The sequence below is a fragment of the Alosa alosa genome, chromosome 24 (assembly GCF_017589495.1).
Source record: "Alosa alosa isolate M-15738 ecotype Scorff River chromosome 24, AALO_Geno_1.1, whole genome shotgun sequence".
NCBI lineage: Eukaryota > Metazoa > Chordata > Actinopteri > Clupeiformes > Clupeidae > Alosa > Alosa alosa.
In genome coordinates, this window is record NC_063212.1 from 17914848 (window position 1) to 17939067 (window position 24220).

The following is a 24220-nucleotide window of genomic DNA, read 5'->3' on the forward strand; positions in this document are numbered from 1 at the left end:
CTTAAAAAAAAACAACCGGTTAGCCTCTCAAATGAGAGCAAATGAGAATCGCATACTGTGAGACACTCGAGAAGCGCACAACACAACCCTTTCACAAAACAGATACTTTGACATGACACATACATATAGGCCTGTGATTGGGCAGATCAACGCAAGACCGTTACTCCCACCAGTCGAGTTTTAAGCAGACTCGTTTGGATAGGTCCAGACACAGAAAGCAGAAATTCATGGCATTAGCGACCTTGTGTTTTTCTTGTTTTGGATTTTTTACAGACTTTCAGAGAATCTGTTTGGTACAGACTTTCAGAGAATCTGTGTGTAAGTCAATGAGCCCTAGCGGCAATCATTCCTCTCATCTCCATGGCAACACAGCGGATGTACCCAAACTTCCTGGTTATGGCCCTCTCCCGGTCTCTCACTCTATATTTTCCAGAATAGGCCTCTGCTGGAGCTGTGTGTGTTTGTGTGTGTGTGTGTGTGTGTGTGTGTGTGTGTGTGTGTGTGTGTGTGGAGTCTCCTTTTCCTGTTATGTATCCTTTCTTCTCCATCTCCTCTTCTCTTTTTCCTTTTAGTCCAAAAGAGTCCAAATCCCCTGTGCCCTAAAAAAAGGACAACTCACCATGTTTCCTCAGAGAAAGCCCTTCCATGACTCCCCAATAAAAATACATAAGGGAAAAAATGAGACCTCGGTTTTGGATCTCCCTGTGAGGCTGTGATGGGGAGGGGCATTCTGTGTGTGTGTGTGTGTGTGTATGGGAGTGTGTGTGTGTGTGTATTCAGAAGCGATCGTCTCGGAGTTGCGCTGGGGACCTGAAGGGACTGAGACCCAGAGCTCTCCGCGGTGACAGCAGCCGCTCTTTTGCGACCTCTATTGGTCGTCCACGCGTCATTGACGTCGCCGCCGCCGTTGCCGCCCAGCCCAGGTCCACGAAGGGCGAGTCAGCCGGGTTCAGCGGCGCCACGCGGAGCGAGGACAGCGTCGGGCTCCCGTTGGCCGAGCACGGCGCTGAGCGCGAGGTTGTGGCGGCGGTGCTGGCGGTGGGGAAGGGCGGAGCCGAGAAGGGGTCAAAGGGCGAAGGCGTGGGCGAGTCAATGGACATAGAGGCCGCCGGCTGGGCCTTGAGGGTGAAAGGGTCATATTCGGGCAAGGGAAGGGGTGCCCGCAGTTCGTGATGAAAGGGTTGGTGGGAGACAGCTGGTAGCCCAGTGGCGAAGCCCCGGGAGATCGGGCGTCCGATGGGGTTCCCGGCTTGCTGCCGCCGCCACCAGTCCCTCCGATCCGGGCAGTGCCCGCGGAGACAAAGCTCCAGGGGTCGATACGAGGCCGCATGGGCGAAGGTCGCGGGCGTGGGATGATCTGCACCTCCATGCGGGGGGACTTGGGGCTCAGCAGGTGGGGGTTAGGGGGGTAGATGGTGAAGGTGGTCTGATGGCTGTCTTGGCTATCCTGACACAGGGGCAGGTCCAACACTAGAGAGAGAGACAGAGAGAGAGAGAGAGAGAGAGAGAGAGAGAGAGAGAGAGAGAGTGGGAGAAACAGAGCATTAAATACTTTCATTTCTTCATAGTTTCATTTGTTCCTTCTGTTGTGTAGCAGTACCAATGTATTTATAATAAGTTACACCATGTTGAATGCATCCTAAATATTTAACTGAATGAAACTAAATGAAAGAATCAGAAAAAGAATAGGGGTCATTCCACGTCAATTCAACCAGGGCCCACGCAATTAGGTCTCAAAAAATTCTGAAAAAATTACCAGGTGTACCTATGTTACCCAGGAGACACACTGTAAAATTACTCTTATGTAAGATCAATACTTTTCAAGATACAGCCAGTTTTACAGGGGGAGGGGGGTGTCGATTTTGTTCGGCCTCTTTTTTTTTGTCAAAGTTCACAAGCCCACAGCGCAAGAACTAAACCATGTAGAAGGCTCAAATTTTGCATGCTGGTACATAAATAGGAATAGTATGTAGCAAAATAGTCACATTTGGTCTGGATAATCCTGCATGGTCATAGCTGTCCCTCAAATTTGATACAAATTTTATTGGAGTTTTTGGCTGGGCTCTGTTTAAGCCTACAGAAGACATATTTGTACTTAACATAGGCTCTTGATTTATTTTCCTTACTGAGATAAGTAGAAACACTCTCACAAAAAACAATGAACAGAAAATAAATTCCTTCAGGGTCTGAACAGCAGACTTTACAAGTCTAAAAAATCATTTTGGTTCTCATTTTCAGAGCACCCAAACACCTTGTGGGAATATACAAAGATTTTTAAAATATTTTTTAAAATATATTTTTATTCTCCATGATCTTTTCTTTTCAAAAACACCAATTTGAAATCTTTCTTTTTCACTTTCCACCCTGAACATGGGCAAAATGCACCATTGACATCAATATGTTTTGTATACAACCACAGGTGGCAGTGTGGTGACTCTATATAAAACATATTGATGTCAATGGGGCATTTTGCCCATGTTCAGGGTGGAAAATAAAATAAAGGCCCTTTCACTCCAAGTCCAAATTTTCGGATGAAATATTATCATATATCTTTACACACCGAGGACAACATTTGATCAGTCTCAAATTGATTGTCCATCACAACAAATTCAATCCTCTGTGTGTAAAGACTAAAAAGAACACATGTATTTAATTGGCAGCGTGAATTTGTGCAAATATTTTGTCCCAAAATTCTGTCTTGGTGTGAAAGGGCCTCAAGGAGCAAGAGTGAGCATCAGGCATGTAGGCAGTAAAAGACAAAAAAGGAATAAGCAAAGAAAACTAGAGAAGAAAGATAAATACATGTGTAAATATATACACATGACAAAAATGCTGTCCTGGCACTCACTGTGTGCCTAAATAAAACACTTTTTTATGAGGCCGTCTCTCTGGCAAGACAAACATGCCCTGAGGCTGGCCCGGGAAAAGCCGGACACTCAAAATGGAAAGAGGCTTTCTAACCCCAACACTAAAAACACAGCAACTACACACTTAGACACGGAACCTAAAGCTACAGACAGAGCCGTAGAACATGGAACTTAAAACTAAAGCTACAAGCACAGCATTCGAACATGGAACCTAAAAGTATAGCTACAGACAGAGCCGTAGAACACGGAATCTAAAACTAAAGGTACAAACACAGCCTTTGAACATGTAACCTAAATCTAAACCTAAAACTAAAGCTACAGACACAAACACACAGTACCTAAAACTAAAGCTACAGACACAGCCTTCCAACACGGAACCTAAAACTAAAGCTTCAGACACAGCCTTCCAACACGGAACCTAAAGCTAAAGCTACAGACACAGCCTTCCAACACGGAACCTAAAACTAAAGCTACAGACACAGCCTTCCAACACGGAACCTAAAACTAAAGCTTCAGACACAGCCTTCCAACACGGAACCTAAAACTAAAGCTACAGAGACAGCCTTCCAACACGGAACAATAGCAACAGCAATATACCAATAATAGTTATTCTTACATAACTGAATTGAATTGCATAATAACTCACCCAGTTGAGAGGCGTGTAGGCCTTGGCTGGACCTTCTCCTCCTCTCTCCTCCCTGGCTGGAGGCCGGGTCACTGGGCGGCTCTCCATTGCTGGCGGGGACAGCCCACTCTTTGGGGCTGTGCTGGGGCGTGCGGTGGCGGTGGGGGTTGGGTGGCGGGGGCGTGAGGGGCAACGGCCGGATCTCCATGGGGAGAGTGAGCCGGTGGTGGCTTGTCATATGATGGCCCAGGTGGGTGGCGGTCATGGAGGGGCAGAGTGACGTGGGAGCGGGCGAGCGTGGCGCGGCGGCGGGCGAGCGCGGTGGCGCAGGCGGCGGGAAGTCGAACAGCAGCCCCCTGGGGAGCGAGTCCGTGCTGAAGGTGATGAGGTCGCCCATCATCGCCGACTCCGGCTCCACGACTTTCACTTCCGGGTCGGAGTGGATGGGACAAGGGGCGGAGAGGGAGGCCAGGGCGGGGACTGGCTGAGGAAGTGCATTAGTCCTCGGGGGCACTTTGGGAGGGGTGTCCACGGGCTCCGGGTCCAGTTGTCGGCCCCATGCCACGGCGGCCAGCAGGGTGGCGCTACTGAGCAGGGCGCGGTGGGTGCTTTTGGGGTGGTGGTGGTGGTGGTGATGGTGTGACGAGGGCACAGGGCGAGGGGAGTTGCAGGGGGAACCCCCCTCCTCACTCTCACTGTCCTCCTCAGGCAGGGTAGTCCAGGCAGGCTCCTTCACAGAGTAGGACATAGAACCTGAGCCTGAGAGAGAGAGAGAGAGAGAGAGAGAGAGAGAGAGAGAGAGAGAGAGAGAGAGAGAGAGAGATTCCCTGTTACATGGTGATAGGAATTGTTTCTTCCCTAAATTTCAGAAAACAATCCCAAATGTGCGAGTAATGTGTGTGTGTGTGTGTGTGTGTGTGTGTGTGTGTGTGTGTGTAAGGGTATACGAGAGGAGTAATGGGTAGTGTTAGGTATTATAGAGAAGTAGTGGGTGGTGTTGGGTACTATAGAGAAGTAGTGGGTGGTGTTGGATATAGAGGAGTAGTGGGTGGTGTTGGATATTATAGAGGAGTAGTGGGTGGTGTTGGATATTATAGAGGAGTAGTGGGTAGTGTTGGGTACTATAGAGAAGTAGTGGGTGGTGTTGGATATTATAGAGGTGTAGTGGGTGGTGTTGGATATAGAGGAGTAGTGGGTAGTGTTGGATATAGAGGAGTAGTGGGTAGTGTAAGGTGAGGTACCGTTGGTGGTGGGAGAGGCTGGCCTGTACACCTCAAAGTCGGCCTTGGAGTCGCCGTTCTCACTGCTGTCCATCTCCAGGAGCTTGGCCCTCATACAAAGACTGCAAAACAGGATGAGTAGAGGTTATTTTATTTATATTCTTTATTTTATAAACAACTAGTGCAGTGCCCGTTCAAACATGCCATTCCTGAAGAAACCCGTAGCTCAATTACATGCCCACAGGTATGCCTGCTTTAAAAATAGGATGATGGGGAAACATCATTCCAGCTAAGCATTCAATAATGAATACTGAATATTATAATATATTAGCCTATAATTAATGTGGCCTCTAATACATGTGTAATAAATTTAGGCATGGCTGCATGTGACATTTCTACAGATCAGAATGACATAAGCCTAACAACTGTTTTGAGTTGAGGCTAAATATGTATTAAGCTTACTGAATAACTTCCTAATGCTATTCGAAGCCTCAGTTTATTGCACATTTATTTTGAGTGGTCACTACATACCCGAGTAATCCGTTTTTTAAATTGTGACTGACTATCATCAAAGTAAGACCTAGCTAGCAACTGTCAGTACACGATCCATGGGGTGGTGCTCCCCTGAAACTGGTCCCCTTGGAAACAGTGCAGTGCAGCGATAAACGTCGCACATAATATGCATTCAAAAATCTTCAAAATCGAGAGTGCACACCTTTGTGCCACGCACGAGCCACATTCGAAATCTTAGGTCAATCTGACAAACGGTCAGCGAGATATGCGTGCCACAGACACACACACAGACACACAGACGCTTCTTGCTTTATAGATAAATGCAATATTATTTTACACATAATCATATTATTTTATATTATTTGGTGCAAAAGACAGATAGACAGATGTCAGATAAACATTGTTAATTCTCCTTTTTTTATATCTACCTCCTCTTCTCCTCCTCCATACTTTATCTAGTACTATATGTAGGCACTCCTAACCTGTCTAGTACTAGTATTGACAGATGCAGTGGTAATTCTTAGCTTTAGCCTCCTCTGCAGTGTACCTTAAATATTATTCTATTGCTGTAGTGGAATTTCTGTAGCTTAAATGTTAAAATGCTTAAATGTTATTTTAATGCTGAAACTGTAGCTCTGTAGCTTAAAAGTTAAAATGCTTAAATGTTAATTAGCTTAAATGTTATTCTAATGCTGTAAGAAAGTTTGGATAAACGATCTGCCTAATGAATAAGTAAGGGATAATGTATAGACATATGGGGGTCATTATGGGGTGGGCTTAACCGACAGACGCCAGCCGAGAGGTCTTGCCGCCTCTGAAGGGACTTATTTTCCCCCATAATGATTATTTCTATACATTATCCCTTTGAATGAAGTTCCAATGCAAGAAGTGACCGGAATACTTGCGGAGTGATATGATCAGCAGCACAAAAGCCGTTGCCATTGACAGCGGTAATTATATGTTTGCAGCGGTAATTACATGAATTTTACCATAGAACGTTGGGAAATCCCATTCAAGTCAATGGAGCATTCTACTAGCATTGTGAAGAGCCGTATAATAAATATAATATAATAAAATGTAAATGCAAATAAACAGTATATACCCTGAAGAGGGCTCTGAACAGAACAGAACAGAATAGAATAGAATTATAACAGAACAGAACAGAACAGATCAGATCAGATCAGAACAGAACAGAACAGAACAGAATAGAATAGAATTATAACAGATCAGAACAGAACAGAATAGAACAGAACAGAACAGAACAGAACAGAACAGAACAGAACAGAACAGAATAAAACAGAACTGTCATATTTCAGTGCATGGCGAATGTGAGTGGTACTGTACCTGCTCTCCTGTGGACTGAGCCGCAGTACTTTGGGGCTCTTGGGGCTCTGGGGGCCCCAGTGGGGGGCCAGCCTGCGCTCACCGTTGGCTGCCTTCAGAGGGAGAGAGTCCAGGGGCCACGGGGAGCCCAGACCAAACGCCCGGCTGTTATCACTGGGACTCACTGGGGGAGAGAGAAAGACCGGAGGAGGGGAAAGAGTAGGAAAGAGGGAGAGACAGAGGGATGGAAGTAGAGAGAAAGGAGAGACAGCAGGTAAGAGAGAGAGAGAGATAGAGAGAAAGAGAGGAACAAAGAAAAGACCATTGTTTTTAATACCTTTATGTTGTTTGAAAATCTATGTGCTTTTTTTCTTTTTTCTTCCATACAAAAACACCCATACACATACACATACATAAAATACACTGGCATGATAATTAAATATCCAATACTTTAACATCCAACAACATGGCAAAACTATCTGATTAAAATGGATACATATACACATCATAAGAACCAATGAACCTGTGAGGTACCAGTAGCTTACACTACATGTTTCTCCAAAAGGTTTATATATTTGATAGATACAGTCACTTGGTAAATCTGTAAAAAATCCTATCAAATCAAATTCACATAGAAAAATAGGCCACCGAGTACTGTCCATACGTAAATAAAATGAAAAGAAATAAATAAATAAAAATGAAAATGACCGCAACCTAGCTCCAGTTGCTGCAGCCAGGTAGCTACAATGCTACAAGCTGGAGCATGATGTTGTTAAAGAGATCTATGTGAAAAATGCCGGATTTCCCCTTTAAGATGTATATATGATGAGATGGGCTAAATACATGCTACTAGTAGCCAATAAAACATTGGTAGGTCTCAGCCATGTTGTTTTTGTTAAAGTAGCTCTGAGAGGATAGTTTCTCATTCATCTCAGAGTATGACTGTGTGTGTGTGTGTGTGTGTGTGTGTGTGGGTACTGCATAAAATAAAATCTAACCAAGTGTTATGTAAGGGATAATGTATAGAACGCCGGCCATTATTGGGAAAATAAGTCCCGACAGAGCGACCCCGGACCCGGCCAGAGCGGGGGTCTTGTTCCGCCCTGAAGGACTTATTTTCACAGTAATGACCGGCGTTCTATACATTATTCCGCTTTATTATATCTGACTACTTGCCAAAACGAAATAATAAACTCCCCACGATATGACTTTAGCCTACATAACCTAGCCTATTTGTTACCGTTCATCGTGGCATTTGCTGAGAAACAAATAGTTCGCAACACACGCTGCTGAACTTGAATCAAACATTCTTTAGAACACAGCTGATCAACCGTCTGCTTTCACGTTTGAATGAAGTTCCAGTCCTTGCGTAGTGATATGAAAGACATTAATCAGAAGCACAAAACCCGTTGCCATTGACAGCGGTGATTATATACTTTGCCGGTGATTTATATAGATTTAACATAGGCCCGAACGTTGGGAAGGCCCATTCATGTGAATGGAACGTTCTGCAGCACTCTGAAGAGCCGTGTAATAATAATCTTATATTAAGATCAAAAAATCTATTTGGTATTGGTTTTAGTATGAAGAGACTTACCTAGCACTCTCTTGAAAGATCAATTTGACTTAATTGGCTTGTTTTTACGATACATTTGCTTAACACACTGGCAGACACATTTGCTTGTTTTCAGGATGAGACATCTTAAAATACTCTTGTGTGTGTGTTCGTTCTTCTCATTCATCTGTGTGACTATCTGTCTGTGTGCGGGCGCGCGCATGTGCGTGCATGTGTGTGTGTGTGCGTGCGTGTGTGTGTGTGTGTGTGTTAGGGATCTACAGTATTAGCAGAAGAGATAACCTCAGTGATGACCTGTCCTGCAGATGTGTCCGTTTGAAGGTCACCCTCCATAATAAATTGCGTGAGTGGAAAATTCCATCGAGTCTGGCCTGACATAAGCACAGTACTCTCCTTGTGGGAAAGTTACCCAGCAGAGTCTGATCACTTATGAAATACTCACAAGTCACCGTAGATGTGTACAGAGTTGTAAAGCATGTTAGACTCGCACATACTGTGTTTCGTTAAGATCTTAGTGTCTGTCTGTAAATCACTCATCAGACAGAGGAAATTAGACATTGAGAAAATGTGGGAGTTGAGTAACAGTAGGGTGACAAACTGACACACAGAGGCAGAGGGGGGGAGAGAGAGAGAGAGAGAGAGAGAGAGAGGGAGAGAGAGAGAGAGAGAGAGAATCTATGCAGATATTATGTTAATTTATGGCAATGCAAAAACATGTTATGCTAATAAAGCTCATTTGAATTGAATAGAGAGAGAGAGAGAGAGAGAGAGAGAAGAAAGAGAGAGAGAGGTGGGTGGAGAAAGAGGAAGCAAGTCTGTCATGTTATTGTTTTGTAAGGATGATTGTGACAGCGTCAGACTTGTGATGGAGAATTGTGTGTTTTTGCAAGGCCGTGTGTAGTGTAGCAACCTCTCTCTCTCACTCACACACACACACACAACCACACACACACACATACACACACTCAGTCAGAGCTAGAGCTGAGTCATACAGTCATCAGTCAGAGTGTGTGTGAATGCTTTGGGGTGTGAAGGACACGTACTTACAGAATGATATGATGATGGGTGAGTGTGTGTGTGTGTGGGGGGTATCTATCTATCTATCTATCTATCTATCTATTCAGGTGTGTGTGTGTGTGTGTGTGTGTGTGCAGGGGCGGAGCTTGAGGGGGCGCAAGCCCCTCGCCTGGGGACCAGGGCCCCGTGCGAGGGGCCCCCCCCACCTCGCGGGACGGGCTCTCCCACGCACAAGGTCGGAGGAGCTAAGATCATGCAAACGGTTTCTTTTCAATCATTTTCATCAGAGTGGGACGTATTAGGCTTATAGGTTGCCCCAGTCAGGACGAGTTATGACTCACGGTTGCTGAAAAGTTTTGAAACTTACTTTGATGATTTAGGCTAGTAGGTGTAAAATATTGAATAAAATGTTCTGCTGTATGACTGGCTTTATTTTAACTCTCATATTGAACTTTTACGACGCAAGTAAATTTACAAAATTGGATCAACGATAGTCTCCTACAGGCCAATGAGAGAACACTTACACTTACATGATTTTGGTTTCGATTTTCTAATTGGAGTAGCCTAAGTCTTTGTGACAACACGTCATGATACATTTGATAATGTTTGATCGTTGTTTTGGTATGAAGCATCTTTTAGCCTACGTAGCCTAATGAATGCGCTCTAGAAAGTGAAAGTTGCCTAACCTAGGCCTATATGTGCTCTGTGTCTGAGCTGTCTGTGCACGCCCCAAGAATTGATTACGTTCCTCAAATGGGGAACACATCAATCCCATGGTATTGTTTTGTTCTAAAATGCATGAAACATGCAAGTTCAAAATCCCAACCGTAGCCAATGCTACATCTCCGCTTCATATTTGCCTAGGCTACAATAAATGAATTGAACGAACTCAACTGACAACAGGTATCTACAGACTACAGAATACAGTACAACAAACTTTCTGTCTTTCTGAAGTTTATTTTTGTATTCCGGGTACAGTAGCCTAATTGTCTAATGTCTTGACAATAGTTTTTCTTACCGCTTGTTGTTTAAACTGATCATGCGCCGGGCCTGAACTTTTCCTGCCAGGTTTATGACTTAAAACCGCTACATCTCGGCTCTGGCATTGCCTAAACTCATCGTGTGGGAAATCAGATTATCTGTCAATATTGGGCTTTGAAAGTAAGGGATATTTGCTCAGTAATAGTAGGCTACATTTTGTAACATTTATAGAGAAACCAAGGGGAAGTTAAATTAGAAATTAGAATCGCTGGAAATTGAAAACACATACAAAAAAAGATTCGGGGCTTTTGAAAAGAGATTCGGGGCTTGAGACCCCAAAGCCACCCCCCCGCTCCGCCAATGCAGTAACTTCTGCATTCAGTGAGATTTGCACTCTCATTTTATTTTTTGACTCTTCCCACACCGCTGCAACCCTCTGAGCGCCATTCTCCAAGTTAAAGATCATTAAAAACCACTTGAGGAGCACAGTGGGACAGCACTGTGCCCCTGCACACACACACATACCTAGATAGATAGATAGATAGATAGATAGATAGATAGATAGATAGATAGGTAGATAGATACCCCCCCACACACACACACACACACACACTCACCCATCATCACATCATTCAGACTGAGTGGACTTGCCATGTTGTCCATAGAGAATGAGAGAGCAAAGAAAATGGACATACACAGAGCATCGCGGGACGAAGTTCGCTGGAGTTTAAAGCTCATCGTGATGCCCTTCAAATAGTGCCATGTGAGGCTATTATTGTTGTTTTATTAGGGGTCATGTAGCCTAATGTTTTTTGTTGTTGTTCTCTTGGTTACACTTCATGTACGTTCGATGACTTCAAAATTACATGGTTGCTGTGTGTGTGTGTGTGTGTGTGTGTGTGTGTGTGTGTGTGTGTGTGTGTGTGTGAGTATGTATGTGCATTCATAGTATGTATTCAGGTGTGTGTGTGTGTATGTGCATTCATAGTGTGCATTCAGGTGTGTGTGTGTGTGTGTGTGTGTGTGTGTGTGTGTGTGTGTGTGTGTGTGTATGTGCATTCATAGTGTGTATTCAGGTGTGTGTGCACACTGCAACAAATGAAATCTAACCAAGTTTTATTAATCTTATATTAAGATCAAAAAATCTACTTGGTACTGTTTTTAGTATGAAGAGACATACCTAGCACTCTCTCGAAAGATCATTTTTACTTAATTTAAGAAGACTTTACTCAACGCACTGGCAGCCAAATTTGCTTGTTTTTAGGACAAGTTCACTTAATGCACTAGCAGACAAATTTCAGACAATGAAACATTTGAAAATTAGTCAAACTCTTCTTAAATTAAAGGTGCCATGTGTAAGAATTGAGGTATTAGCATGCTAAATTACTAGCCACAGCCCGACAGGTGTCATAATACCAGTTTCTGCCATGGGAGGCGGTATGCGGGCAACATAACCGCCAGCCAAACTGCAATACACTAATAACTCGCGACGGCTTGTGGGCATTTCTTGAACCAAAGAGTATACACCTGTCGGCTGTGGCTAGTAATTTAGCATGCTAATTCAGGTTGATATCTCTGCAGCACTATACCTTGTCATTTTTTTAATGACATCATCGCCCTTATTTCTTCTCATTCTTTTGATTCATTTTTTTGGATATTTTTACCTCAATTCTTACACATGGCACCTTTAAGGCAGATGATTTTACGAGAAAGAGCTGGGTAAAGAAAAAATTACCAACTAGAATTTTTGATCTTGATATAAGATTAATAACACTTTGTTAAAGTTAATCCAGCAAATTACAGTTAAAAAATAAAAACCATGTTAATACCATATTAACTACCCTCGTGTATTAACCTCATAGCTGAAGAAATTTAGCAAAATCAATGCATAAGCTGCGGCTAATAGTTGGGAAATTACGGTAAGAGAAGTCCATTTCTTGTCTTCACCCATTAATACGCATTAATATAATATATATTTTTATATTAATATGCAGGTGTTTGTCGTGGCATTATTGCTGTGTGTACATTAGGATGACAGTAAGTGAGTACCTGTTGAATTGCATTTGTGTGCATGTGCATAGGCGTGTGTGTGTGTGTGTGTGTGTGTGTGTGTGTGTGTGTGTGCGCGTGTGTGTGTGTGTGTATATGCGTGCATAGGCGTCTGAAATATGGACACACTCACGCTGGATGGCTCGGAAGCGCGGGCCAAAGGTGGGTGACGTTCCCGTTCCCATATCGGGCGAGTTCCTCCTCTTCTCCAGGCCCGGAGACGCCTGTACCGTGATCTTATGGATGAAGTCTGGGAATCAGGAAGTAGAGCACACATGATGTGTCACTCAAAACAACAGAGAAAAAAAGCACCTATGGAACATCATGACCCTCAGGCCATCGGTCACAAGGCTCAAGGAGTCAAGGTTGAACACACACGCACACACACACACACACACACACACACACACACACACACACACACACACACACACACACACACACACACACACACACACACACACACACACATAACTTTTTGGAAGTGGAAAACCCACTGTGGACATTTGCCTTTTTTGTGTTTAACTTAGAAATCCATTATCCTGTGTGTGTGAGCGAGAGAGTGAGAATGTGTAAAAGTACATAGAGAGTGAAGATAGAGCACAAGAAAGAGAATGGGACAGTAAAGAGAGAGTGAGTGTGTGTGTGTGTGTGTGTGTGTGTGTGTGTGTGTGTGAGAGAGAGAGAGAGAGAGAGAGAGATGGTGTGTGTGTGTGTGTGTGTGTGTGTGTGTGAGAGAGAGAGAGAGAGATGGTGTGTGTGTGTGTGAGAGAGAGAGAGAGAGAGAGAGAGAGAGAGAGAGATGGTGTGTGTGTGTGTGTGAGAGAGAGAGAGATGGTGTGTGTGTGTGTGTGTGTGAGAGAGAGAGAGAGAGAGAGAGAGAGAGAGATGTGTGTGTGTGTGTGTGTGTGTGTGTGTGTGTGTGTGTGTGAGAGAGAGAGAGAAAGAGAGAGAGTGTGTGTGTGTGTGTGTGTGTGTGAGAGAGAGAGAGAGAGAGAGAGATGGTGTGTCTATTTGTATCTATGTGTGTGTGGAGAGAGAGAGAAAAAGTGAAAAAAGGAGAGAGTATGTTTGCGTGAGAGAGACTGAAGGAGAGAGAGAGAGAGAGAGAGAGAGAGAGAGAGAGAAAGGGAAAGTGAGAGAATGTGCAAAAGACAGGGAGAAGGAGAAGGAGAGAGTGAGAGAAATGGAGAGAGAGAAATGGTGATGGAAATAAAGAGAGGGAGGAAAAGAAAGGGAAAGAAGAGAGAAAAGGGGAGAGAAAGATAGGGAGAAAGACAAAGGAAGAGATAGAGAAAGAAAGAATGGGAGGGAGACTGAGAGAGAGAGAGAGAGAGAGAGAGAGAGAGAGAGAGAGAGAGAGAGAGAGAGAGAGAGAAAGAGAGGCCAGCCAGGAGGGACAGGAAGCCAGCGGGTGTGGCTGGGCTGGATCTCCCTCTCATCAAGTCCACCCCCCACCAAATCACCACCCTGCTGCTGGGAAAGAGCTGACCGCAGGCGCACAACCCACACACACACACACACACACACACACACACACACACACACACACACACACACACACACGTACACACGCGTACAAACACTCTATACACACACACACACACACACACACACACACACACGCGTGCAAACACTCCATACACACACGCGTGCAAACACTCCATACACACACACACATACACACATGCATACACACACACACTCACACACACACACACACATACACACACACACACACAAACACTCCATACACACACACGCACATACACATACACACATGCAATCACTCCATACACACACACACACACACACACACACACACACACACACACACACACACACACACACACACACACACACACACACACACACACACACACACACCCTGCACACACAGACACACTAAAACACACACACACAGGCATACGAACACACACATAGCCAAATGTGGACACATACACAAATTTAACCAGCACACACACACAAGGACACTCAACAAATACAAATACATATGCATGCACCACACACCCTCACCCACCTCACAGTCTAACACACACACACACACACACACACACACACAAACACACACACACTAAAATATGAAATCCTTTGTACATGCTTAACCAAAGCCTGACGAGACACACACACACACTTAACCAATTCACACAATCACATAACCACACACACAGACTTTAACCAATACACACTTAACCAATACACACTTAACCAACACACAGACACACACACTTAACTAAAATATGAAATCCTTTGTACATGCTTAACCAAAGCCTGACGAGACACACACACTTAACCAATTCACACATAACCACACACACAGACTTTAACCAATACACACTTAACCAACACACACACACACACACACACACACACACACACACACACACACACACACACACACACACACACACCATGGCTATACTAAGGCACGGCAAAAATAAGAAGTAAGAAAGCACAGCTGCTCCCTCTCTCTCTCTCTCTCCAACTGAGCATGTGTGGACAAGAGAAGCAGAAATTCATGAGTGCATGAACACTGCAGACGAGACAAGAGGGCTTTTCTGCTGGCGTCCAACGCTGGGCCCAACGCTAGCCTCTTAAGTGGTGTTTGGTGCATGCTTGTAAGTTCATGTAACCTGTTGGCTACATGTTTTGAATATACAGTATGTCTGTATCTAATATGTTTTGTTATTTTTTAAAAATGTATGTAATATGTTTAGGGATGCATAATGGTTAGACGACGACAGTAGGGTTTCTGCTGGCGTCCAACGCTCGGCCCAACGCTAGCCTCTTAAGTGGTGTTTGGTGCATGCTTGTAAGTTCATGTAACCTGTTGGCTACATGTTTTGAATACACAGTATGTCTGTATCTAATATGTTTTGTTATTTTTTAAAAATGTATGTAATATGTTTAGGGATGCATAATGGTTAGATGTACAGTAGGTTTCTGCTGGCGTCCAACGCTGGGCCCAACGCTAGCCTCTTAAGTGGTGTTTGGTGCATGCTTGTAAGTTCATGTAACCTGTTGGCTACATGTTTTGAATATACAGTATGTCTGTATCTAATATGTTTTGTTATTTTTTTAAAAATGTATGTAATATGTTTAGGGATGCATAATGGTTAGACGTACAGTAGGTGAGGGCAAGTGCAGGATATCTGTGTATTTTGTTACATTATATGAGTGTGTATAAAAGAGAATGTATATATTTGCAGTTGAACATATATGTGCTGTATATTTGTGTTTGGCTATATTTGTATTGGTCTCTGTTTGCTTGTGCCTGTGGCTGTTTGAGCACACACATATACCAGTAGAGGCCTTGCTCTTTTTTTTACTGCCTAACCCACACCTGTGTCCTATAGGCCTTAGGACTCAATATTCACCAACTCCTTTTCTTCCCACCCTGCAGAATATTCACCTTCTCCCCATTCCTGCATACTGCCATTCAGCTTCTCTCTTCTTCTCTTCAGCCGCATCTCTTCTGCTTCTCTCTTTCCCTGCTGTACCTTCCTCTCCCTCTTTATATCTCTCCCTCCCTCACTCACTCTCCATTCATCCCTTCCTTTCTCTTTCCATCCCGCTCTCTCTCCATCCCTCCCTCTTTCCCCTGCTGATCTTCTCCCTGTTCTTGCCTTTCAGCTTGTGCTTCTTGTAGGTGTTTTATGGCCTCTCTCTGGACCTTCCTTTCCTCTCGAGGTCTTTCCCTCCCTCCTTTCAATCTCCTCCCTCCCTTTCTCTATGATATCATCTTTTTTCATTCCTTCCTTCCTCCCTATTTCTCTCTCTCTTTCTCTCCCTCTGGGTCTTTCCATCCCTTCTGTCTGTCTCCATAACAGTCCTCCATCTCAGTCTCTCCACTCCTCCCTCCCTTCTCTCCATCAACCCATCCCTTCATCTGCTCCCTCTTTCCATTCCATCCCTCCCTCTCTCACTCTCCACTCTTCCCTCCCTTTCTGTTTACATCCCTTTCTATCAGTCTCTCCATCTTTTCCTCCTTCTCCCTGTGGCATTCTAAACTTCTCCCTGTTCTTGAACCTTGAGTCCTTGAATCCTCTCCCCCCTCCACCCTCAGCTACATAACATCCTGGACATTGGACCCACAATGGCCGCCTGCACTACTCCACTTGCACACTTGAACACTTGCACACTTGTACACTTTACAACTTGGTGTTGTTGTCCTGAAAACACAACACTTCTGCTGCTCTTACATAACTTGCAACTACTATGCCACTTTCTTTTATTACTCAGGTCAAACAGAACTACCCAAGCCTCTTATTGGCCTGACTTTGCACTATTTTTTATTATTGACTGTCTATGCACAATTTCAACAAAATTTTGCTGCTCTTATTTTTTTCATTATTATTATGTGCCCTCTATTTATTTACTTATTTATTTACTTTTTTGTTTACTTGAATGTTATGTTTGTCTGTGGACTTAAAATTGGTAAAATATGTCTTGTCTTCACCGTGGGATAGTGAGAAACGTAATTTCGATCTCTTTGTATGTCTGGAACATGTGAAGGAATTGACAATAAAGCTGACTTTGACTTTGACTTTGACTTTGACTTGAGCTTGTGCTTCTTGAAGGTGTCTTTTCATCCATGCTTCTCTCTCTCTCTCTCCCCCCCTCTCTCTCTTGCTACCTTCCCATCCTCTCCCTCCCTTCATCCCTATCCCTTCTTCACTCTCTCCATCCTTCACTCTCTCCCTCCATCCCTCCCTCCTCCTCTCTTCATCCCTCCATCCCTCACTCTCTCTCCATCCTTCGCTCCCTCCATCTCTCCATCCCCTCTCACCTTGTGGCATGCTGATCTTCTCTCCGTTCTTGCTCTTGAGCTTGTGCTTCTTGAAGGTGCCCTTGCGCTTCTTGACGTTGGGCTTCTCCTGGTTCATGTGGAGGATGAGGAGGCTGAGCTCGCGCTCGAACACGTCCTGCTCCCACTGGGCCAGCTGCTGCTCGCGCTGACGCAGGAACTCCTCATGAGACTTCTGCTCCAGCGCTGCCCGCTTCAGCTCCTCCTCGCGGCAGCGCAGCTCCTGCAGACAGGCACGACACACACACAAGCGCACGCGCACACAACACATGTACACACATGTACACACACACACACACACACACACACACACACACACACAAACGCAGGCAGATGTAAATACACACAATATGCATAGCCATGCATCACAAAACTCTCCCTCTCTTTTTCTCTCTCACACACACACACACACTCACTCACTCACTCACTCGCACCAACTTAGTGAAAAGTCTCCAAATGCACATACACCCCTCCACACACACACAAACACACACAGACAAGGAGAGCCCCACAAACCTTCTCCTTGGCGCGCAACTCGTCAAACATGTGCTGGATCTCCAGTTTCCAGTCCTCCTGCAGTGAATGGAATGAGTCCTGAGGCATCTCCTCCATCACCTCCTGCTCCAGAGCCGTCAGCTGAGCCAAGATGGAGGCAAAGCTGGGCCGCCGGTGGGGGTCCTGGTCCCAGCACTCTGTCAGGACAGGCAGGCAGGCACATATTTCAGTCAGGCATTCTCAACGGCCACCATCATGAAATGTCCATATCATGGAATGTAATAAAGTGAGATATTCTGACACAAAAGCACACACACACACACACAAACACACACACACACGCACACACAGGAAGACTGGGGGTTCACATGCTCGTATAAAACTGACTTACAAGCAAAACCAAACAAAACACTCCGTGCTCCACACGCAAGCAGGCGTTTGATGAAACAGAGAGGACAGAAGGAGATTAAGAGTCTTGCTTGTTTCCAGGGAAGACAAATACTTACACACTCTTCCAAACACTCTTAAATACACAGCCTAAGTCTAGTGCTCGTCAATGCTCTCCCTAAAACAACACGTCAGAAAGGCCTTCTGTTGAAAACGTTCAGTCTGGTACTTTGTATACAAGGCATGAATCAACATATTCCGACACATTAGACAAGCTAAGCGACATGCTCTGCTAAACAAATATGATAAACATGCAAAGAATTCTCTTTGTGATTAAACTTAAAATGCACAAAACTTTTCTACATGAATTAACATGCTCAGAAAAATTGGAAAATGTGATGAAGAGAGTCATTCAAATGAAGCCTTCCATAGAGAAGTAGACTAAAATACAGAGGATGGACTAATGTCAGGCAACAGCATTCACAATGAGGCACTCGAAAAAAATACACACATTGCCATTAAATCTCTATTCCAAAGCCACAAACACAACAACAACAAGTAATCTGTCACATCCCCTTTTACTTCATTGCCATGCCTTTCTTGTAGGCCGGTTTCCAAAGGTACTTGATGGGTAATTTGGATGCTTGCACTGTTAGCAGCTCTTGGTTGACAATCCAGCTTTTTTCTGAATCAGTGCTGCTCAAAGCTGTGGGAAGAGGCTGTGACAGGAAACCAAAATGGTATCACTTCAGCATTCAGCGTGCGATGCGCATACAGCATACTTACTGATGTTCGTCCTACACACAGGCATTAAGGACAAAGGCAACAGGATACGCATCAGAGATCAGGACACTGATATCACTCATATCAATGTGTGCAAATGTATGATAACAGCATTAATCTGTCAGTGGAAAACCAAACAATTTACAGGCCCATACATTTGGTTGTAACATTTCACTTTTAAAACAAGTAAATTCAATGTGAGATATTGCTCAGAAAAAAAAATGGATCCAGTCTGTATATTCTCACCAAGTAGGGAAAATATGAAGCATTACAGTTGAAGACATACTCAGGAGCACACCACATAGTTGACATAGTCCACAAAATGTAATTAAGTGCAACCTAATTGAATTTACTACTTTTAGCCTGCCGTTGTTTGTTGTGAAAACACAGCAGGGATATTCGGGGCACTGTAGCACAAACTTCCCATTTATCGCTGCTTGGAGTAGTCGCGCTATTCGGAGTTGTGCAAAAATGTCCAAACAAGACCCCTGACGAGAGTATAAATATCCGCAGCACTCACAAGGCTCCAGTAGCCTACTGTACTGTAAATCACTGGAAGGACAGTCTTGAGTTTGGCCCTATTCCTTATACTACAGACTAATCAATCACTGAAAAAAACATGGCTACTCCTTATCAAGTCCATGCCTTTTACATTGGGTAGAATGAATATCAAATGAAAGTGTGTGTGTGTGTGTGTTACATACAAAAAAAATACTAACTACTAAATAACAAACATTCACAAAAACATTCTGTAGACTCTGCTATGATTTTTGACTTATAATAGTTATACTGTATAGTGCATTGATACAATACAGCATAAATACAATTAGACATCACTACGGTAGCATTCAGCTGCAGTTCATTGGGACTTTCCTCTGGAGGACTGGCTGGTCTTGTTTGACCACTGTGCACTGACAAGCACAGTGGTGTGAAACAGGAAACAATGGAGGAAAATAATCCCAAACACTCGCTCAAAATAACCACAAACTGGGATGAGGTCAGTGAAACTGAGGAGCCTGCACGTAAGACATGATCTGACATATTTTTGGCTACATGTTTTTTATGTGTCTATCTATGGATGCCCAGTGAGCCACTATATAGAGGAAGTTTGCTCACTAAGGATATGAGCTAGAGGTCTGCACTCCCGCGGTAGACCCGCGGGACCCGACGCAAAAGAGTGCGGCGCGGAACAACTTTTGAAAGCTCTTTGCGGGAGCGGGCAGGATGAGAGAGGTCTATAGTCTATATTGTCATTTACGTGGGTTCAATTTGTTCCAGCTGCTCATTGTCAAAACTCGAAATCGAAAGCATGACAGAGGAAGAGGACACCAGGCTAGGCCTACTTCAGTTGTTAGCCTACATTCAGAACCAAGAAGCTGACATCTGGAGTCTTTCTCAGGTGTGTGTGCCTTTCGCGGAGACAGAAAGAAAAAACTGAGTAGGCTATCCTCCTGCATGTGGCTTTAGCGGGAGGGAGCAGGACATCATGTTACAGATGCGGGCAGGAGCGGGACATCATGTTACAGATGCGGGCAGGAGTGGGACTAAAAATGACACATTAATGCGGGAGAAGGGACAGAATATTGCGGGAGCGGGCGGGTGCGGGACTGAAAAATCAGTCCCGCGCAGACCTCTAATATGAGCTGTGGGGATATAGATGACCATTTACCGACATATATCAATATCTACATTTCTATGGACCAATGAGGACAACAATAAACAAACCCACATACACACGCACTACCAACTACACCGTCCAGCTTCACTATCAGAGCACCACATGCAATGTGAAACGTGTGTGCTTTCCTTTTCAGCCGTTAGCTGTAGGTTTCGACTGACACACACACAGACAAACACACACACACACACACACACACACACACGTGCTTTCTCCTTCAACTCACCAGACATGAGCTGGGCAAAGGGCTCGGGGCAGGTGGAGGGGATGGGGAGGGTCAGCTTGTTGACGGCCACTCCGTAGGCCACGGCCAGGCCGTCGATGCCCCGGTAGGGTGCCTCGCCCGTCAGCAGCTCCCACAGCAGAACACCATAACTGTAGGGGAGATACAGGAAGTGTGCAATGTTATTCAATTCAATTGTATTACATTCTATTCTGTTCCATTTCATTCATGTATAAAAGTGTAGAATTACATTTGTTTCAACTCAATTCAATTCAGTTCTGTTTTATTCATTTATAACATCATTAACAATCATCAAGGCAAGACGTAACCCACTTGAGGAAGCGGTTAGACTATGGTGGCAAAATAAAATATAAGTAAATTTAAAACGTTTATAGACCACCTTTCTTAATTTGTTATTTTCATAGTACCCTTTGACTAAAAAGAATTTCAAACTGACTCAGTAGAAGTTCAGCCAACCATTTACCTGTTTTACTGCTTTCTACACACCTGACTCATAGGAGCTGGGGAAATTATAGTTACATTGTTCAAGCTCAAATGTGTGTGTGTGTGTGTGTGTGTGTGTGTGTGTGTGTGTGTGTACTGTGTGTTCTTGTGTGTGTATGCAAGTGTGTGTGTGTTTTGTGTGTGTGTGTGTGTCTGTGTTTGTGTGTGTGTGTGTGTGTGTGTGTGTGTGTGTGTGTGTGTGTGTGTGTGTGTGTGTTATTCTCTTAATCATTCACCTTAACAACAGCATTTTGAAGATTAATTGATTTTGGGGTAATCCCCAGTAATGCCAGTGTTATGGGAATACAGTACTGATCAAAGTGCACTGCATGTGTGCACCTGTGGCAACAGTGTCAGCTAAATTCCTAAGTATGGATGTAAGCCCATACCTGAAAATGCAATCAGATGCCCATAGCCAACAGTCGGCTATTGTGTGTGGATGTGTGGGCGGATATGCTAACATAATCTACATTCATAAGTGCACTTGGTGTCTAAGACAGATGTGCTCTCAAACAGTTGGATGACTTCATAAAAGAGACACAAAAACACACACACACACACACACACACACACACACACACACACACACACACACACACACACACACACACACACACACACACACACACACAAGGAGGCATGCGTATTCAACATCAGATACTGTAGATGCTTGACCCACTAAAAGTCAGGAAGGTGAAGTTCAAAAGCTAAAGGAACACACAAAAGCACAGATGAGTTGGTAATAGGCACACCCACATGCACACACACACACACACGCACACGCACACGCACACGCACACACACAGTAGATGAGCAGAAAACACACAGCATCCTGAGTCTAAACTGAAACAAGCACATTAACAAAATGAATCACACTGATGCTTATTCAAAAACACAATTTCTCTGTCTTACCCAACAAAAAATCTTTTATGTGTGACTGAAGACAAACCCGCACAAGAGTGCACACACACACACACACACACACACACACACACACACACACACACACACACACAAACAGGGACACACGCACACACACTGAAGTGTCCTCAGACAGAGAGGCTGCCGCGTTGGCTTCGGATCTTCCCAGTGCAGTCAATTACACCCATGGAAGCCACACACACACACACACACAAAATGAAAGAAAAAAAAAAGCTGAGGAGAGAGAGAAGGAAAAGGAAAGAGCAAAAGAGCAAGAGGAGAGAGCAAGAGGAGAGAGAGCAAGAGGAGAGAGGGGAGAGAGCAAGAGGAGAGAGGAGAGAGGAGAGAGCAAGAGGAGAGAGCAAGAGGAGAGAGCAAGAGGAGAGAGCAAGAGGAGAGAGCAAGAGGAGAGAGGAGAGCAAGAGGAGAGAGCAAGAGGAGAGGAGAGAAAATATTGATGACATACAAAAATATGACATTATTGATATATTATTATTGACAATTTATTATTATTATATTTATTATTTATAAATTATTAATGACATATATTTATTATTTTAAAATTGTAAAATATATATATTTTTACATTTATATAATTATTATTTTATTTATTATTATAAATATTATTATTATTTATTACAAATATTTATTATATTATAAAAATATTTATTAAAACATTTATTATTATTTTATTTATATTATTTAGTTATTATTTAATATAACATTATTTATTATAATTTATTTTATTTAATATTTATTATTATTATTTATTTTATTTATTAATATTTTATTTTATTTATTAAGGCCATTATTATATTTATTATTTATTATTTGTTTTATTATTAATGACATTATTTAATACTTATTATTATTTATTAAAATATTTATTATTATTATTATTATATTTATTAATATTTATTATTATTGTACGCCCATGATATTATTTATTATTATTATCATTATTTATTGTCATTAAACATTAATATTATTTAAAAATATTATTTAATATTATATTAAACATTATTTATTTATTTATTATTACGTTGTCAAATATTTAATATTTAATATTATTAAAAAACAAAAACATTTTTAGAGAGAGCAAGAGGAGAGAGCAAGAGGAGAGAGCAAGAGGAGAGAGCAAGAGGAGAGAGGAGAGAGGAGAGAGCAAGAGGAGAGAGGAGAGAGCAAGAGGAGAGAGCAAGAGGGAAAAAGAAAAGGAAGAGAAGAGGAAGAGAAGACAGAGCAAGTGCATCTTTTGCTTCATTTTGGGAAGTCTGGCAGCAGGGGCAAGCAGCCCACAGCATTTTTATATAGATCTTTAATTACAGTGGACACACACACACACACACACACACACACACACACACACACACACACACACACACACACACACTGAATGGCTCTCATCATACTCTACAGACCCGGCTGAGGCATCAGACTTAGTGTCGTGCTTGTTTGTGTGTATGTGAGTATGTGTGTGCATGTGCGTGTGTCTGTGTGTTTGTATGCCTGTGTGTGTGTGTCTGTGTGTTTGTATGTGTGTGTGTGTGTTTCACTAAACTATCAAAGGGAGGTTAATGAAGATTCTGGTCCCTGAGCCTCTTCAGTCACTAGATACACAAACTGCTGTACAAAAATGATGGCGCATTATGGCATCTTCTGATGAGGCCGCATTTTGGCAACTTCTGCTATGCTTCCCAGTTAATTTTTTTTTTAATTATTTTGTTATTATGTTTTTTTTTTATCTTCACTTTGCATTCTCTACAAACAAGTATACCATTCCACATATATTCTAGTGCCCATGAGATCACAGCAGAGTTTAATTATATAGTTGGAATATAGATCAAAGTGTCACACATCCACTGAGGCAGGCACGCTAGTAAAACCAAGTTTTGTCTGCTCATTTTTTTGGGAAATCTCAGCCATGGAAAGTTACAGGGCCACAACAGTGGGATGGGATAAGGTGTGTGTGTGTGTGTGTGTGTGTGAGTGTGTGTGAGTGTGTGTGTGTGTGTGTGTGTGTGTGTGTGTGTGTGTGTGTGTACTACTGTCAGTGCAAGAGAAAAATACAAGACTCTGGACTTGTGACTAGAGCTTGTGGGCCCTCTGGAACTGGTCACATGCTGGGAAACTAGTTAAACTTCATTTAAAAAATAATGGCATAAGTAATTCATTAGTGCAGTGCATTTCTTAGGAAACGTACTGTAGGCTATCCCCAGATGTGCTGTAC

At 43.3% G+C, this 24220-nt stretch overlaps 1 protein-coding gene across 1 annotated transcript in view; it reads right to left on the reverse strand.

Annotated features, from left to right (window-relative positions):
* Positions 1-657: 657 nt before the first annotated feature.
* Positions 658-24220, reverse strand: part of LOC125289301 (mitogen-activated protein kinase kinase kinase 11) — a 52023-nt gene continuing 28460 nt past the window's right edge. The window contains 9 exon segments of the mRNA XM_048236055.1: positions 658-1157; positions 1160-1470; positions 3514-4251; positions 4734-4834; positions 6570-6732; positions 12305-12421; positions 16982-17222; positions 17516-17691; positions 20569-20717. Of these exon segments, the coding sequence (XP_048092012.1) occupies positions 777-1157; positions 1160-1470; positions 3514-4251; positions 4734-4834; positions 6570-6732; positions 12305-12421; positions 16982-17222; positions 17516-17691; positions 20569-20717 (2377 nt within the window). The 3' untranslated portion in view covers positions 658-776.